This window comes from Eleutherodactylus coqui, chromosome 3 (genome assembly GCF_035609145.1).
Source record: "Eleutherodactylus coqui strain aEleCoq1 chromosome 3, aEleCoq1.hap1, whole genome shotgun sequence".
Lineage (NCBI taxonomy): Eukaryota > Metazoa > Chordata > Amphibia > Anura > Eleutherodactylidae > Eleutherodactylus > Eleutherodactylus coqui.
Window position 1 is genome coordinate 45,781,738 of NC_089839.1, and position 18,065 is coordinate 45,799,802.

General features: G+C 43.3%; 1 protein-coding gene across 1 annotated transcript in view; it reads left to right on the top strand.

The window, feature by feature from the left end:
• Nucleotides 1–18,065, top strand: part of SRBD1 (S1 RNA binding domain 1) — a 212,677-nt gene that overhangs the window by 160,685 nt on the left and 33,927 nt on the right. Inside the window, exons 18-19 of the mRNA XM_066595552.1 lie at nucleotides 14,839–14,945; nucleotides 17,251–17,427. Coding sequence (XP_066451649.1) covers nucleotides 14,839–14,945; nucleotides 17,251–17,427 — 284 coding nt within the window. The remainder of the gene's footprint in view (nucleotides 1–14,838; nucleotides 14,946–17,250; nucleotides 17,428–18,065) is intronic.

An 18,065-nucleotide genomic window follows, 5' to 3' on the forward strand; every position in this document is an offset into this window, starting at 1 on the left:
TTTGCACTTTTTATGTGTTTTTCTGTAGTTTGTTTTCATTAAAAAAGGATTTTGATTGTTTGGTTTCTATGATTGTACTATTTTCCAAGGTGCTGCAGACTGGAGAATTGAAATCTTAGCAATTTTTTTTTCAGTCAGCGTAAACTGTGAATGACTCCCCAATGTTGAACTTCCATTCACTGCCTTTTCATTGAGCTGTTACAGAGAGCTATATAACAATACAGGAAATGGTGGAGGAGATCAGAAGGATAGAGAACAGAGAAAACTACTGTTACAGAGGGCTGTAATTCAAGAGGGAACGGACCAGAGGCTATTCAGAGAGAGCATGAGATAGACGGAGAGATAGCTGTGTAGTATTGAGCAGCTGTGGTTATTCTACACCGCTTCTGAAAGGAGAGAGGGAGCTAAACTTGTTATCAACATGCTGATCATTGCTGGGAACATCCCTGAGCCAGATATTTGATTGTAGAAGAGCCTACAAACCAAGTATGAAGCTTTCTAAATGCATAAGAAGGAAAACTTAATGCAAAAAAAAAAAAAAGATAAGAAGACCCCTTTTTCTATCTGCAGAGACTTAGTAAGATATATGCGTATTGATTTTCATGCACAAAGGTTTCCATAGCCTTTCAGTTTATTTTGCAATGATTGGCGATTGCGCTAATTAAATAACATTCAAATAGCTGTGTTATCTTATCCATGGCCAGCATGACTTTCTTCTTTATATCTTCTCTTTAGTATTGCTTGAGCGCTATGTGAAGCTTATACAGATCTATCAAAATACCAGAAGATTTCCCCTTCTCTTACATCTGATCCCTCAAGTCTAACTAAACCGATAACCCGCTCTCCTCCTTCACTGATTCTATACAGTAATGTTTCTTTAATACTATATTATCAATTGGCGGTATACTCCATGTGTCGTTAGCTTAAGTCTACCACTCTTTATGAAAAATACCTTGCAAATTTCGTGTTGATAGTACTTCAAAAGCAGCCCCCCCCCTCCCCCCGATAGTGCAGACTTTTTACTTTTTTTTTAGAGATTCATTGGTGTTGACTTTTTTTTACTTTTTTAGCAGGTTTAATACATCACAGCTGTGACTACAGCCTTGTGAAATAACATCCGCTGAAAATGTTATGCCCACTGTTTTTCTGATTTATAAAATACAAGAGATCACTCTTCGGAGGGGAAGAGCAGCCCATACCTGGTATAATAACCCTTTGAAGTGTTTTACTACATTCTAGCCGAATACATTTCCTCACATTTTCGACGCTGAATTTCCAGATGTGGCCGAGCTCGCCATTCTACCTTAAATCCAGGGGGTTGGTGCAGCCAACAGATACGACCACCATTTGGCTTCCTTTCTACAACCATAAACTGTTTATTGTTATGATTCTTTAAAATATATTTTATATATATTACACCGCCTTTTAACGCAACAGTATAACGTTTCATAGACCATTGTGTACATTAAAGTCCCCGCAGTGTTTGACTTCTGTTGCTTGAAAAATGCGCCCAATATAAATATTATATCAACATTATTATGCCGACACGGTTCTGTTACATAGATACAGAAGAAGAATGCAGGCATTGAGCTTTTGTAGTAGTAGGGTTTCATTACTGTGATAATAACGACACTGATATAATATATACATTTACTATATTAGAGCAGTCGTTTATACGCTGGCAACCAGTTCTGACTTACCAGTTAAGTAGCAGTAGTATATTATACCGCGATTGTTGTATTATATGAAATTAAACAGCACGAGCCGAGAACGGATTAGAAATTGTACCGACTTTAGTCCGTCTCCCAGATGGCCTCACAATCATCAAGGTCAATTTCTCAGGAAGCCAGTAAGAAGGATGGCTGGTTAGCAGACAACATTCCCCCTTGAATGCCAACGGTCCTAAAATAACTGAAAAAGAAGCTGTACTTACCCATCAACTGCCATGGGCATCCAATGGTGCAGCCCCACCATGCTCCCGGTGCTTGTTGTGGAAGATCATGTCATAGGATATTGCCCGACCGCTATTCAGACTCAGGGCCAAGAGAACGGATGGTGGCGCTGCCGCCTCTGATCCACTGCAGCAATCGGGTGTCACGGGTGACGTCATCTTCCGAAACAAACTTGGGAGAGCAGCGGGGCTGCAGCGATGGATTGCCACGGCAGAGGATCAGTAAGTGCAGCTCCTTTTGTTACTTTTGCACAGCTGGAGCTATGAGCAGAATGTTGGCCGGTAATTGGACAACTCTTTAACCTAAGCAAAATGTTTGACAAAAGTGTACACTCAAATTCATGCAACTTGAGACTCGCACATTCACTAGACCCAATAGAGTACATACGTTTAATGAGTCGGTGTTCTGTCACAATTTGCGCCGCAAAATGGGCATATACGTCTTGCACCACATTAATGCGGTTTAGACACTTTTTGCACCTCACTAGACAGTAAGGGATAGTTCAGAGGAAAGAGGGTGTGGCCTAGCTGGAGGGGGTGTGATTTAAATAGTTTATGTTTCAAAAGATTTTGCCTAAATCAATTATATAGGCAAATCTAAACTTTGCAATATATCTGATCCGAGAAAAATGCTTATTTTTCCACTTATTAAGCTGTTTTTCTCCTCCCCCCTCCTAAACTGCTCAATCACTCTGAAATACTGCTAAAATCCATTTTGGTAGATAATACTAGCTAACGGCTTACTGGTTAGATCACATGCTGCTGATAGAAGTCTATTGAGAGGAAGGAGGAGCTGAGAGACCTAACTAATGTGTTTTACTGTCTCAAAGCTATTGGAATCACATCTACAGTGCTGACTACTGCTTTGTAATGCCTTCCATGCAGCTGCTGCTTCTCTGTATATAAGGCTGGTTCACACGGGGTGTAATTGCCGCAGAATTTCCATGCAGACTTTCTGCACAGAAATTCCGCCCACGGCTTTTTATCCTGGGATTGGCCAGCAAAGTGTACGAGATTTGCGGCCAAGCCGCGCTGAAATTGACATGCTGCGTGGAATTCAAAGACGCGGCATGTCAATTCTTTCCCCAATTCCGTAGCGGCCTCTCTCCTCTCTATGGGGAGAGATGGCTGCAGTGGAATACAGGCGGAAACCAGATCTCCTCTCCTATGTATATGCTAGTCTCCAGTCTCACCAGCTCAGGGAAAGCTGACAATTAGAGACTGCAAAGGCGAAAACTGGTGCTAAATGCAGGATACATGTCATATCAAGGTCAACAAGTGTTATTCCTTATATACACACCTGAAATAACTGGTATAGTGTAAAGGTATGCTTTTGAATGTTAAGATATCCACCAAATTGTTGGTGCAAAGTAAGTCTCTCTCTCTCTCTCTCTCCTAATTCTCTCTCTCTCTCTCTCTCTCCTAATTCTCTCTCTCTCTCTCCTAATTCTCTCTCTCTCTCTCTCTCTCCTAATTCTCTCTCTCTCTCTCTCTCTCCTAATTCTCTCTCTCTCTCTCTCTCTCTCTCCTAATTCTCTCTCTCTCTCTCCTAATTTTCTCTCTCTCTCTCCTAATTCTCTAACTTCCCAGTGTCGTACAAACATGAAATTTGTCAGGAGGATTCTTTAGGTCCTAAGTAGGAAAAGTAAAGGGGTCACAACGCGATTATTCAATGCTTAGTGCAAAAGTATTGGCACCCCTACGTAATGTAACTTCCCGATATCGTTCAAACCTAAAATTTGGCACAACCATTCTTTAGGTCCTAAATAGAAAAAGTAAAGGGGGTCACAACTTGATTATTTAATGCTAAGTGCAAAAGTATTGGCACCCCTATGTAATGTAAACTTCCCGGTGTCGTACAAACATGAAATTTCGCACGACTATTAGGACTTTAGGACCCGTCAATAAAATATGGGTATGTGAGATTTCCAAATCATTGCACTCTTTTTTTCCTTACATTTATTTACATTTTATAAAGCGTCCCAACTTTTTGGGGATATGGGATTGTAGTACCATTTAATATAATATATACTGTACTGGAAAGCTTGAAGAAACTTCTAAGCGGGGTTAATATGGGGGAAAAATGTTTTGGGGCAACTTCATGGGCTATTCACACAATGGAGAATAGGGGGCCAACTGACTTTTATGGGAGACTACTCTAGACATGTTCTGTGACTAGAGATGAGCGAACGTACTCGGTAAGGGCGATTTCGCAATCAAGCACCGCGATTTTCGAGTACTTCACTACTCGGGTGAAAAGTACTCGGGTGCGCCGGGGGTGAGCGGGGGGTTGCAGAGGGGAGTGGGGGGGAGAGGGAGAGGGAGAGGGCTCCCCCCTGTTCCCCGCTGCTACCCCCCGCTCTGCCGCGCCCCCCCCCCCCCCTGCCCCCCGGCGCACCCGAGTACTTTTCACCCGAGTAGTGAAGTACTCGAAAATCGCGGTGCTTGATTGCGAAATCGCCCTTACTGAGTACGTTCGCTCATCTCTATCTGTGACCTGTAGAGGTCATCTTGCAGGGAGGAGGGAGCAGATAGTGACTGCTGATCACCTATTGTGAATGGTGGATCCTGTGGTATCTATATATAGGTGTTACCTTTCATTACAATCCTACCTGTGATGTTAGCAGGATGACTGCTGCAAAGCTTTCTTTACACATGAGAAAGCTTCAGTCTATTGTTAGGCTCTAAGGTCAGTGTGAGAAATGCAGGATTTTTAATTTTTTTGTGTTTAGATTGCGGCTAAAAATTTAAACAAAATCACCAAAAATTCCTACAAAATATGTTTAACACCTTCCCTTTAATTTAGAAGTATCACATTTGCTGGCTCTTCATTTCAGCTCAGCAGTCTTTATAATGAACAGTATTGATAAGCAAACTTTTGAAAAGTTCAATTTGGCTGAATTTTATTTTTTTTTTTTAAGTTCTTTCCGGTCTGATTTAGTTTGAACGGAACCCGAATTTCAACAATCCTAAAACTGGTTTATAAAACTGTCTTAAAAGAAGGGGAAGAAAGAAGAGGACTATGAGGAAGGGGAATAAGTAGTTCCCATCTTCTTCTTCCTCCTCCTCTGCTTCTTTCGCTTCTTCTTTTTTTTCTTTCTTCCTCTCCCTCTTCATCGTCTTTTTGTGGGTTCGGCTAAGATGAACCTCGGGAGGTTCGGTTTTGCGTTGAACGGAACTTTTAACAAAGTTCGACCCACACCAGGGTTTGACTATTTAGTTTCACTCAACACTAAGGAACAAGTCCTCAGGTAGACCGTCGGGATAGCCTTCCCTGGAAGGTCCATAGTTGACCTATAACATCACATCAGCAGAATGGATGTTGTCTAGCAGACCACATTATTGGTTCCTGAGCCTAGAGGAGCTTTTGCATACTGAAGGAGCCTTTGCATAACCTCAGAAACTGTACCCGGAGTTGACATCTCTTGAGTAGTGAAGACCTTGGAAGACACATTCATCTGCACATAGTACAAGTTTAGAGAAACATGATTATAATTGGAAGAACGCATTAAACAATCCTTTTCTTTCCCCAGTATGATAGACTTCCCAAGAACACGGATGTGATCTCTACTGATTACTAGAAGTCATTGAGTGCTGCCAGTAATAAATTACATAAAGATATGCAGCTGGCAGATGTGTGTTACCGGCATTTCAGCACAAATAGAATTAAACTCTTCCAATGCATGCCGTCTTCTGTCTGGTCGCTGTATTTCATGGGTCACTTACCATGTGCCATTGTTGATTAGTGCTTTGAACTGCCACATGCCAATCTCAATGAAGAGGATATTTTATATTGCACAGGAGAAGAAATGTCCTTTATTTAACATTGCATGTGCTTTTCATGAACATCTCCTTGCGGTCCCTCCGCTTTCTTCTGGCCAGTCTTCCTGTAGCCTAGAGCTATTGCTATTGATAAAGGAATCGGAGAACAGTTAAAAAGCATTTGTGTCACTTTTAAGCGGCCTGTATGTTGTATCTTGTCACATTTCTACAAGAACTACTGAAAAAGTTACTTTTACTTGACATTGTTAAAATACAATTTTTATCAGAAATTTAGTAATATGTGGTTATTTTTGAAAAATGAGGGTTTTACTATTATTTGCCAAAAATCTAGCCATGATCTTTAGAGTGCAACATGAAGAATGGCCTTTTAAATTCTAATTCTACATCCTAGGGCTCGTTCACATCAACGTTGGGGATTTCCCTTTTCCTGCTCCAAAAATGTATATTTTTATTTGAATTACAGAAAAAGGGTTAAATTTTAGTATCCTTTGTTTTTACAGCAATTAAAACATTTCACTTAATTTTATTTATTTATTTATTTTTTTTAAACATTTTAGCTGATTTAAACTTGTAACCGTTTGATTGCTTATACTATATACTGCAATACTTCTGTATTGCATTGTATGGTATTCCAGTCAGCATTGTATTAAGACATGCTGCAGGTGTTTGGGATCGCTGATCAGGGTATTTAAATGCTGTTGTCAGAATTTGCTGTGGTATTTAAAAGTTTAACAGCCGCGATTGTGGTGAGCCTTGGTCATAGGTGTTGAGACCGTCTGTCCGCTGTCAAAAACAGCCGACATTGGCAATGAAGAATGCACTGTATTAACCCCACATATCTAGGATGTACAGTGTATGCCCTAGTGTGCTTAAGAGTTAAAGGAATGTAAAAAAAATAAAAACATTAACTCTGGGTTTGCGCCATTTTTGGAAAAATGTACCAAAAACTGCATAAGGACTGCAATGCGTAAATAGGCCCTCAGGGGAGAGATGGAAGAAAGTTTCACTCCAGGATCAGACTACACACAGTTTGTAGTCTGTCACCATGGAAAAATATAGAACTAATCTAGTATTTAATTTAATGCACTCCGTTACAAACCAGCACGTCCCCCCGGACCCTATCCTGGCTCTCTGCTTCTTAAAAACAGATAAATTATCCCCTTTCTATTCAGCCATCACCTCACACATTATCCTAGCGGCACGCCTAGCAATAGCTAAACATTGGAAATCAAAAGAAGCTCCCTCTATATCAGAGGTTAGAAATTCGGTGGAACTCACCTTCCACCTAGAGGAAGCCTACTCACGTAGATTTGTCTCCCAACACCCCCGTACATCCTTTTGGGCAACTTGGCTGGACTACACAACCAAGAACCCCTCATAGAGAGGATGGGAATCAAGCAATAAATGAAAAGGAGGCCCTATCCTAAACACAGCTCTCAAACCCCGAACTCACTCTAGAACGTAATGACTGGTTAATAGAACCCTAAAACAATCACCCCCTTAAACATGGAAATGAACCTCTGTTGTGTTTTTTTTTTTTTTGTTTTTTTGTTGTTGTTATGTCCTTATAATAACATATGTTTTTGTTTATGTTCATGTTTAAACCTCAATTCGGCTATGATTACTACTCACCTATTAAGGTGCCTCCTTAAAACTGTAAAATGTTGTTTATTTTGAAAAAATGTCAATAAAAATTCAATTATTAAAAAAAAAATATATATATATATAGAACTACATGGGAGCTGTGTATACAATATCATAAGAAAGTTACAAAGGTTATAAAACAAATAGTAAATTGTCCCACCTTGCTTTATGTGCTGCAGCTCTGCTCCTGTCGGCAGGTATACTCACACGCCTTCACATTGCCATCCGGCTGCTTTGGCTTTAGTTAAACACATAAATTCCATATACAGGAGTCTGGCTTTTGTGAGATAGTTCCTGCTTTATTCAAATAAACTTGTGCTCATAACAGACAAACAGAGTACGCGTTTCGGTACTTTGTTTTATTTTAGTTGTAAGCACTAAAGAAAATTTGTTGCACAGGTAGGTACTAGAGATGAGCGAGCATACTCGCTAAGGGCAATTACTCGAGCGAGCATTGTCCTGAGCGAGTACCTACTCGCTCAGAAGAAAAGATTCAAGTGCCGGCGCGGGTGAGCGGTGAGTTGCGGGAGTGAGCAGGGGGAAGCGGGGAGAGAGATCTCCCCACCGTTCCTCCCCGCCGCTCCCCGCCGGCACCCAAATCTTTTCTTCCGAGCGGGCAGGTACTCGCTAAGGACAATGCTCACTCGAGTAATTGCCCTTAGCGAGTATGCTCGCTCATCTCTAGTAGGTACCCATTAAAATCTACAATGGACTCATAGTCAGTTCTCCAAGGTGCACCAACCTCTCCAAGGTGCACCAACCTGAGGACTTCATTGACTTTCATTCCTCATCCTAGGCTATTTTATTTAAATTTTAGGTGCCCCCATATTGTGGGGTACTGAGAATCAGGGCGCTCTCCAAATTATGTTTCCCCCGTATTATTTCCATAGAGTTGCGTTTACCTCCTACCTCAGGTTCATGTATTTCCATGTGCATTACAGGAAAATCTTTACCAGGTATTTATATTCTGTAGGAACCTAGTCTGTGCCAAAGTACAGTCTGGGAATTAGAGGACTATGAATTAAGTCCAAATTTTTTCATAAGGTATAGACATATTTTTAATGAAAGGGCAGGTTGCCAGTTATTTGCCTTTTTAATCATGCCAGTTTTCACTGCGCAGTTGTTGAAATGCTTAAACAGACTATCGGGTAGACAGGAAAAAAAAGGGCCGTCTTCACGCTTCGCTTGGTCATAAACATTGGCATTGCTGATATTAGCGTCTTTTGTTGAGTGATGTGTGAACTGTTGTCGGGAAGACGTGGAGACACAGACACAGCTAGAAGGTTGTTTTCAGGTGTTGCAAGGATACATCGATGATGGAGATGGCTTGATCAAAGGAAGTTTTGGTGCCAGATGTCAAGTGAAGGAAATGCATGAATGTATACATCAGAGCTGCAGTACTTCATAAATGTGGGACTAGTCGCCAACACAGCAGTAGGGTTTTGGTAGACTATGGATTTACAGTGTTAACTGGCAGATTGAACGGGGCAGCTGCTGTTTTGGAGTAATTCATCCATCTGCTATGAAATGACTTAAGGTGGCTTAACACGAGACGACTATCGTCCAAATAGTTACTCAATAGTGCATATGCAAGCGACAGTTGTTTCGGGGAAACATGGCCACCAACTGGGTAATGACCAAGAATTTAGTAACATAGTATGTAAGGCCGAATGAAGACAATGTCCATCTAGTCCAGCCTGTTTATCCTCCTGTGTTGTTGATCCAGAGAAAGGGGGAAAAAAACAAGAGCAGAAGCCAATTAGCCCTTTTGGGGGAAAAATTCCTTCCCGACTCCCTAATGGTAGCCAGACTAATCCCTGGATCAACCCCTAATAGTTCCTACCTGCCTGTATACCCGGATTAAAAATTGACCTAATATTTATATCCTGTAATATCCTTCCGCTCCAGAAAGACATCAAGTCCCCTTTTAAACTCCTCTATGGATTTTGCTATCACCACATCCTCAGGCAGAGAGTTCCACAGTCTAACTGCTCTTACAGTAAAGAACCCTTTTCTGTCTTAGCGATGAAACCTGCTTTCTTCTAGACGTAGCGGATGCCCTCTTGTTACAGTCGCAGTCCTGGGTATAAACAGATCATGGGAGAGATCCTTGTATTGTCCGCTCATGTATTTTTACATAGTTATTTGATCGCCCCTTAGACCTCTTTTTTCCAGGATAAATAATCCCAATTTGGATAGCCTCTCTGGGTATTCCAGTCCTGTCATCCCATGTATTAGTTTAGTTGCCCTTCTTTGAACCCCCTCAAGCACTGCTACATCTTTCCTGAGCACCGGTGACCAGAACTGTACACAGTATTCCATGTGAGGCCTGACAAGTGCCTTATATAGTGGGAGGATAATGTTCTTGTCCCTCACCCCTATACCTCTTTTAATGCACCCCCAGACATTATTAGCCTTTGCAGCAGCTGACTGGCATTGGTTACTCCAGTTTGGTCTACAATCCACTAGTACCCCCAGGTCCCTTTCCATATCACTTTTCCCTAGCCGTACCCCATTTCATTTGTTCACTACTAGCTAGTCCTTTCATTTCTGATCATCTAAAAATACTCACTGGTTGATTAATTATCATCTGGTGTACACAGGTAATCAATGTCTTTCAACAATTAGCCAACAACTTTGCAGGGAGGTGTGCCCTTGTTGGGCATTCACCTTCCACCAAACACTGATTGACTTCTGCCTTATTTTGAACATTTTACCCTCCCATTGATGCTCATTGGTTCCTGAAAACACATCAATACGCCAGAGTGATCCTCGACTCAACAGTCCCTGCTGGTCTTCGAAAGAAGAAGACTCACTGCTACGGTCTCTGTCTGGTTTTGGTCTTCGAAGATAGATACACTTCCTGTTCCAGTCTCTTACTGTACGGCTTATAACAGATCACTTGGTGCTGCAGCCTCTCACAGTAGCAGTTGTTAGTAAAATAGTATGTTAGGCTGAAAGAAGATAATGTCCATCTAGTTCAGCCTGTTTCCACCCCCACCCGCTCTTCCTTGTTGATCGAGAGGAAGGCAAAAAAAGAAGATGAGGTAGAAGCCAATTGGACTATTGTGGGGGGAAAATTTCCATCCGAACTCCATAATGGCAGTCAGAATTATCCCTGGATCAACGTTTGAAAGTTCCTACCGGACTTGAAGACCCGGATTGACAACCCCGCTGGTTATTTAATGTCTATATCCTGTAATATCATAGACTGCTCAGATGTATTTATGTGCATTCAGTGGACTTGGCAACAAATGAGTGTTTTGTTGGAGATGGTCTTGTCGCCGAACAATTTTTGAGCCATGTAAATACTCGCAATTTATTAAGCAATTGTAAAATTGAACAAGTGAACAACAATTTGCCAACCGTCATTTGTACACTTTAGCGGATATTTCAAGTGATCATGCTGGTAATAGTTGTCCCATGTAAAGCCACCCTTACTTCAGATTCAGTTAATTGTAGGAAAAAAGTTCCATCAACATTGTGTGGGCACATAGTGGTCAAAAATGGGCATCATTTTATCTCTTGGAACATTCAGTCTGTCAATGATCTATCCGAGAAGTAAAGAACGAGTTCCATTTTTCAACGCTTATTATTCTTGCATTGCTCTAAAATGAAGCTATTTTGGAAAAATATGAGTAAAAGCATTCAACCTTTTCAGGTTCGCAGTTCCAATTCAGATCTCTTTGTCTCTAGAATCACAGACCTTAAACCCGATCCTGCATTCATCTTACTCCTCTTCGTACCCGTACTAGAGACAAACACATATTCGAGTTCATAACTATGACGGTCAGCCTGAATGTCATATTGCTCAATATGATTCTAAAAGAAAAGCTGCAAAATTGGCTTTATTAATCCCCAGTGTGACTGTTTAATATTGATAGAGACAAAAGAATGAATTAACCTTTTTTATTTAACATTAATCCAGCAAGAAAGGCACGTTTCGAGGCACAAGCCTCTTCCTCAGTAAATGCTGCAGGGAACACTATAGGGGTGACAAATGCTCGTATCTGTAAGTCTCATCAGGAGCTTGTTAGCGCAATGTAGCGGTATATGTATTTTTTTCAGTTCCAAATTAAGGGTTAATACAAAGTACAAAGAATCACAGGTCACACATCCTGATCTGTGTAAATGGCAAATGATTCTGTTTATTTGTCAAACAGACACAGAATTTATAGTCCTTTAAGACAAATACATTGAAGTCAGGTGACCAAAAGTCACTTGATTGAACATATGCATAACTTGTTACACCTCTTAGCACTTGTAGTGAGGGCGGTCTTTTGGTCACCCGCTGTTTGCCAGGTCTCTGAGGTCCTTAATTTGTAATCTACAGTCCAGCAGCACAGCTTACAACCACCATACAGCTCTAATGGCCCCTTTTTATATCAGGGCTGCATCCTTCCAGAAAGTTCTCAGTGAGCATGCTCCGTACTTACTCTCTCCTTCTTCGGTTTAGGATCTTTTAACCCTTTCCAATCTACTGTCTGATCTGTGAAGACATTATGATTTAAGGCTGTACAGCTCCGATGTTGGAAGACATCCGTCAAGGTTCTCTTACTGTATATTGCCAGCCTCTCTGCTGTCAGAGCCTATCCAACGTGTCGCCTCATGCAGTACTAGCTTTAGCCAGCATATAGCACCGTTGTGTAACGGCAGAAAAAGAGTAAGCCCCCTAGGAAAACCAGGATACAAATTGGATTGGAAAGGGTTAAAGGAGATGTCTCGAGGAAGCAGTTAATTTTTTTTTTTGCCCAGTCCCCCCCATTAAACACACATTACTAAGCCCCCCTGTAAATGACATTTCTAGCTGGTTCGTACTTACCGTTCCAGCGTTTCAGCAAGTTATAAAAGTTTCCTCAAGATGGCCGCCGGCTCTTTCCCCGTCGCTCGCTGCAGCCCGACGTGCGCGCTCCCGAGACGCCGCCAGCTGTGTCTCCATGGCAACCGGACGCATCGCAGCCGCCGACCAGACGCCCCGCAGCCGCCGACCAGACAGCAGGTAACCGGCGCTAGCCCCCGGCTCCCCAGCGCTAGTTCCCCCGGCGCAGCGACAGCCCCCCCGGCCTAGCGACAGCCCCCCCCATCGCAGCGACAGCCCCCCCCGGCCTAGCGCTAGCTCCCCCGGCGCAGCGACAGCCCCCCCGGCCTAGCGACAGCCCCCCCCATCGCAGCGACAGCCCCCCCGGCCTAGCGCTAGCTCCCCCGGCCTAGCGCTAGCTCCCCCGGCCTAGCGACAGCCCCCCCCATCGCAGCGACAGCCCCCCCGGCCTAGCGCTAGCTCCCCCGGCGCAGCGGCAGCCCCCCCGGCGCAGCGGCAGCCCCCCCCCGACCCATCACTTACCTGGGAGGCTTCTCGGGGCGGCTGGGCTGGTCTTCTCCGCTGGGCAGCTCCAGTTTCTGCACCTTCCTCTAACAGAGGATGGTGCAGAATGGCCGCTTCAGCGCGCTCCCGAGCAGTGACAGCTCGTCTGCGCATGCGCAGAAGAGCTGTAGCGGGGAGCACACTGAAGCGGCTCGTGCTGAATGGAGAAGACCGGACTGCGCAAGCGCGTCTAAAAAAGCAAGCTGCCAGCGAATTTAGACGGAACCATGGAGACGAGGACGCTAGCAACGGAGCAGGTAAGTGGAATAACTTCTGTATGGCTCATATTTAATGCACAATGTACATTACAAAGTGCATTAATATGGCCATACGGAAGTGTATAACCCCACTTGGTTTCGCGAGACCACCCCTTTAATAGATGACCTCTCTACAGAAACTCGAAGCACAGCACATGGGAGGCAATATCCGGGTTGAGTTTTTTTTACACTGGCCTCTAGAGACCACTACAACCCCCTTCTTTATTTCAACCTAACTCTTTAGGGAAGTCTCTTATGCGTGAGTACCTTCCTTACACCTTCATCTCACTCCACAGTTGTTAAGGCAATGAATACTCGGCATTCCCTCCGGCATTTACTGAGGAAGAGACTTGTGCCCCAAAACGTGTCTTTCTTGCTGGATTAAAGGGATTATCAGAGTTAGGGAACCCCCAATTACAGCACTCAGCGATCCTGGCTGCTGCAGCAGGTTTACAGGAAGTGACAGCAGCCTGTAAATGGAGACCAGAGCCGCCGGCGAGGAACATGTGGGGAGCATAGAGAGGTAAGTAAGCACAGATTTGTTATTTTATACCATAGGGATGCAGTGAAGGGGGCTTCCTTAACTTGAACAAAGCCTTTTAAGAGGCCGAACAACCAATTAAAGGGATATTCTGGGCATTTACTATTGATGACCTTTCCTCAGGATAGATAGATCTTATTTAGGGGGTCCTTGCTGATCAGCTGATCCTTGGGCCCGATGTTTGTTCAGCCGAGCCAGAATTGTAATAGAAGGCTTCGCTCCTGTTGATTTCAATGAGAGCCAAGTCTTCCATCACACTTCTGGCTCCGACCCTGTCGATCAACTATTGATGAGCCATCCTGAGGAGATGCTTTCTTTTATATCTGCTAGCATTGTAAGACCCCTCTCACACGACCATATGTAAAAACATTGCGTTTTCTATGTAGCACTTTACCGCGCAATAGAATATTATAATATTATATTACACGATTACATTATTGCTTTATGAAGAGTAGAACATTTCACTTTGAATCACCGGAATACCCCTTCAACATCACGTCTATGAGCAAAGTTTGGAGCTCTCTGTTGATTGCTATAAAGATATAATAAGCAGAATGTATCATCAAAAAAAATGACGAAATGTTTGAACCACGTTTTTACGTCAAACCTTTTTGTTTTTTTCATTTTCTATGTCATTTTTATATTTAAAAATAATCCTAAAACCCTGCAGTTTTTACTCTGACCACACAGACTCCAGTCTTGAGGACAAAACAAAACTTTTTAGCTTTCATCTCAGAATCATCACAGGCAGTATTATAATGAAAGGTGATACGTATACACAGATTAGACCGGATCAACCATTCACAATAGCCGATGGTCACAGCTCCCCTCCTCCCCTCCCTGCACAATGACCTATGCATGTGTCACAGAGCATGCCTACGAGAAGTCAATGAGTCCTCTTAAGAGTATAGGCTTCTATGTCCACCATGTGACTCTTGTAAAGTATACTTTTGCAGCAAAGGCAAGTTGGCCACCGCAATAGTCATGTAGAGAAAAAAAATGGAATAAAAAAAAAAAAGTACAATTAGAAAATAAAAACATGTTAGAAAAAAAGAATACGTTTCACGCTCTGTATGTCAAAATCTAGGTGACTTTTAGGAAATGGAGTTGAAAAGTTGGGACCTATTTAATTGTAATAACAATATGGCGGTCACCGGTGGACTCTCACTTATTATCTGCACAGCAGAAATCGTAATTTTTATGGCCGGAATTACAGTTCAGTAGCTAAGAGGTTAATGGTGCAAGTTCATTGTCCGTATGGAGCCAAGTCTATTACGTCAAAACTTTTCTTGTCTTGCAGCATGATGTCTCGCAGGTGCTGCTGAAAGGCACCCTGGACAGCGTGGTGGAGGAGTGCGTCAGCTTCGTAGGGGTGGATATCAACATCTGCTCCGAAATACTGTTGAGGTAAACACAGCTTTAGACATTGCTTCACCATTACCGTCCCAGTGAGCTTTCCTGCATGGGATGAGTATTACAGTGACCTCCATCGTTGCCGCCACCTGCTTCGGGGACTCTAGTAGTGAGCCGGCACAATGATGCACATTGTGTTCTGCCGGCTGTCGGTGGAATGATGTTTGTCTTCCTACAATGTACATAATGTTAAGTAAGTAAACCACTGAGACTTTGTTAGGTTTTGTCAATGAATTGACATTTCTCTATGCCTCATTGATTATGCACAAAGCAGCATTGCCTCCCTGTGCGGTTGTATATGGAGACGGTAAGTGGTGACGAGATTAAAGAAGTCTGCCTGGTCTATATATGTCTCCTTTAGTCTATGTTACCTAAAGTATGTGGATGCCTTTATCAGTAGCATGTCTTATTAGCATGTCACGTGTCCTAAACCATGCCGCATATGATGTAGAGCCTTGGAGGTGGCAGTTATAGTTAGTGACGGGAACTGCGCACTATTGGATATACGGGTTATACCGCTGCACGCAAGCCGTCCGTCACAAAGCGTAATGCATCAACCCGTCTACAATGGTGCAAGGAGCGTCCTTATTGGACAGTTCCGTTCTATGGAGTGATAAATCACACTACTCCATCTTCACATCAGATGGACGTACCTGGGTGTGGAGGATGATGGGGGATGCCTTATACCTGAGTGTGTTGTATCAACAGTTAAGTACGGTGGAGGTTCCGTTATGGTCTGGGGATGTTCCCCATGGCATGGTCTCGGTCCGTTGGTTGTAGTGACAAGAACCATGAACACGGAGGTGTACCCTGACATTCTAGACAATAATGTGCTGCCGACAATGTGGTAATACTCTGGGAATGGTCGGCCATACTTCCAACAAGACAACGCACCTTGTCACACATCCAACGCTGGTTTACATTGGTTTGAGGAAATGGATGTTCCATGTTTGGACCGGATGCACAGAGTCCGACCTGAACCCTAATGAACATCTTTATATGAACTGGAGCATCAGGTTAGGAAATATGAACAACGTCCATCTTCTTTGAGAGAACTCGCCACATGTTTGCAGGATGAATGGAGGGAAATGCCAACTGAAGTGTATCAGATGTTAGTAGCAAGTATGCCACGGAGAGTATCTAATGTCAGTAAGGCCAAAAGAGCCCCACTAAGTATAAAAAGAAACCTGTCAGCAGTTTTTATCAACGTAAATCAATAACGGCGGTAGATTAATATAACATCTATCCTTCCAACAATATTTTTGCGGTGACCGTGGCCGTAGGCATACCTGAGAATTTGAACTTGTCCCACACAGCATGTAAATCAGGCAGAGTAGTCCGGTGAGCGATCAAGATCGTTTCTGCTAGCTGCATGTAAAGTCGAAAAGCCCGCCCCCTAGCCGCCTCCGGTAGATGACGTTGTAAGCGGTCATTGGTTCACATTGATAAAATATGCTGAAAGGTTTCCTTTAACATATGGAAATAAATACTACTTGTGATTCTTGCTCAGGTTTACAATTACTTTTGGCAGGGCAGTGTATATCTACATATTCTATCCTCTTAGACTTGGGTCAGTTTATTTTTTTCCCAAAACTTGATTATCTATCTACATTGAATGACCAGTGTATTAGAGACACCCATCTAGTAGCACATTGAACCTCCTTTGGCCTTCTAAACCACTTCAGTTCATCATGGCGTAGATTGATCACTGCTCAGTAATTGAAATATTTTGCCCACTGGACTCTCGCCTATCCGTTACCTTTAGACAGCAGTTGCACTGTAACTGGCTGTTATAGCCCATCCGTGCTAAGGAACGATGAGTTGTGCATTCTTGCACATACATTGGAGCACCAGCATTGTAGTTAGCTTGGTTATATACCTCCTGTTTATCAAAACAATTCTTGACATCCTCCTCTGACCCCTTTTGGTAATGGGTTATTTGCATCTACAGCATCCCGTTGTTTTTTCTTGATCACACCATTTTCGGTATACTCTTGACACTGTTGTCTGCGGAAATCCTACAAGGTTGGTAGTGAAATCCTGGCCCCGGCTAGTCTAACACTAATGACCAGACCTCGTGGGAAGTTACTCAGATTTTCCCATCTAATGTGGATTCACACTGATCCGTGGAAAACCTGTCACTTGACTTTTTGCTGCTCTCCAGGGTCACGAGTCTAATTCCAACACACAGAAGCTCCGATTGTGAATACACCAGTGTCTCTAACCCAGTGTATTTCATATCTATCATCTTAATATGATGATCAGGTTTTCTTTATTAATTAATTTCTCCTTATTTTAGACATATCGCCGGGTTGAATTCTGTTAGGGCCAAAAACGTAATTGAATGGAGAGAGAAGAATGGACCTTTTATTAACAGAGAGCAGCTGAAGAGCGTCAAGGGGCTGGGTCCAAAGACCTTCCAGCAATGTGCCGGCTTCATTAGACTTAATCAGGAGTACGTCAAGAACCTGCACAGGTAGGTTTCCTTTTTCCCCCATCGTGGGGAAGACATTTAACTCGACTCCAGCCATCACCGCAATACAAATAGTGTATCACTTACAGAGAGATTAACATAGCGCACCTCCCATCTGAGAGCGTGTAAATGTATTGACCCCCCACCGAGGGCGTCTTATATGCAGAAACTCGGGGCTTGCAGTATAATCGGCAGGTCTACAGCTTTAGGCTGGATTCTCACGAACGTAAATCGGCTCGGTTTTCACTCCCAGCCGATATACGTCGTCTCTCTCTGCAGAAAGGGGGGGAGCCTGGAAGAGCCAAGAGCAGGAACTGAGCTCCCGCCCCCTCTCTGCCTCCTCTCCACCCCTCTGCACTATTTGCAATGGGGAGAGGTGGGGCGGGGCTAATTCTTGGGACTTAGCCCCACCCCCTTCCCACCTCCTTTCATTGCAAATAGTGCAGAGGGGCAGAGAGGGGGCAGGAGCTCAGTTCCTGCTCCTGGCTCTTCCAGGCTCCCCCCCCCTGTAGATGAGGACAACGTATATCGGCTCGGCGAGCCGATATACGTTCATGTGAATGCACCCTTACAATGTGGTTTTGTGTATTGTGCTAGGTGAGTCCCCAAACATTCAGTATGTGTATTTTTTATATTTATAG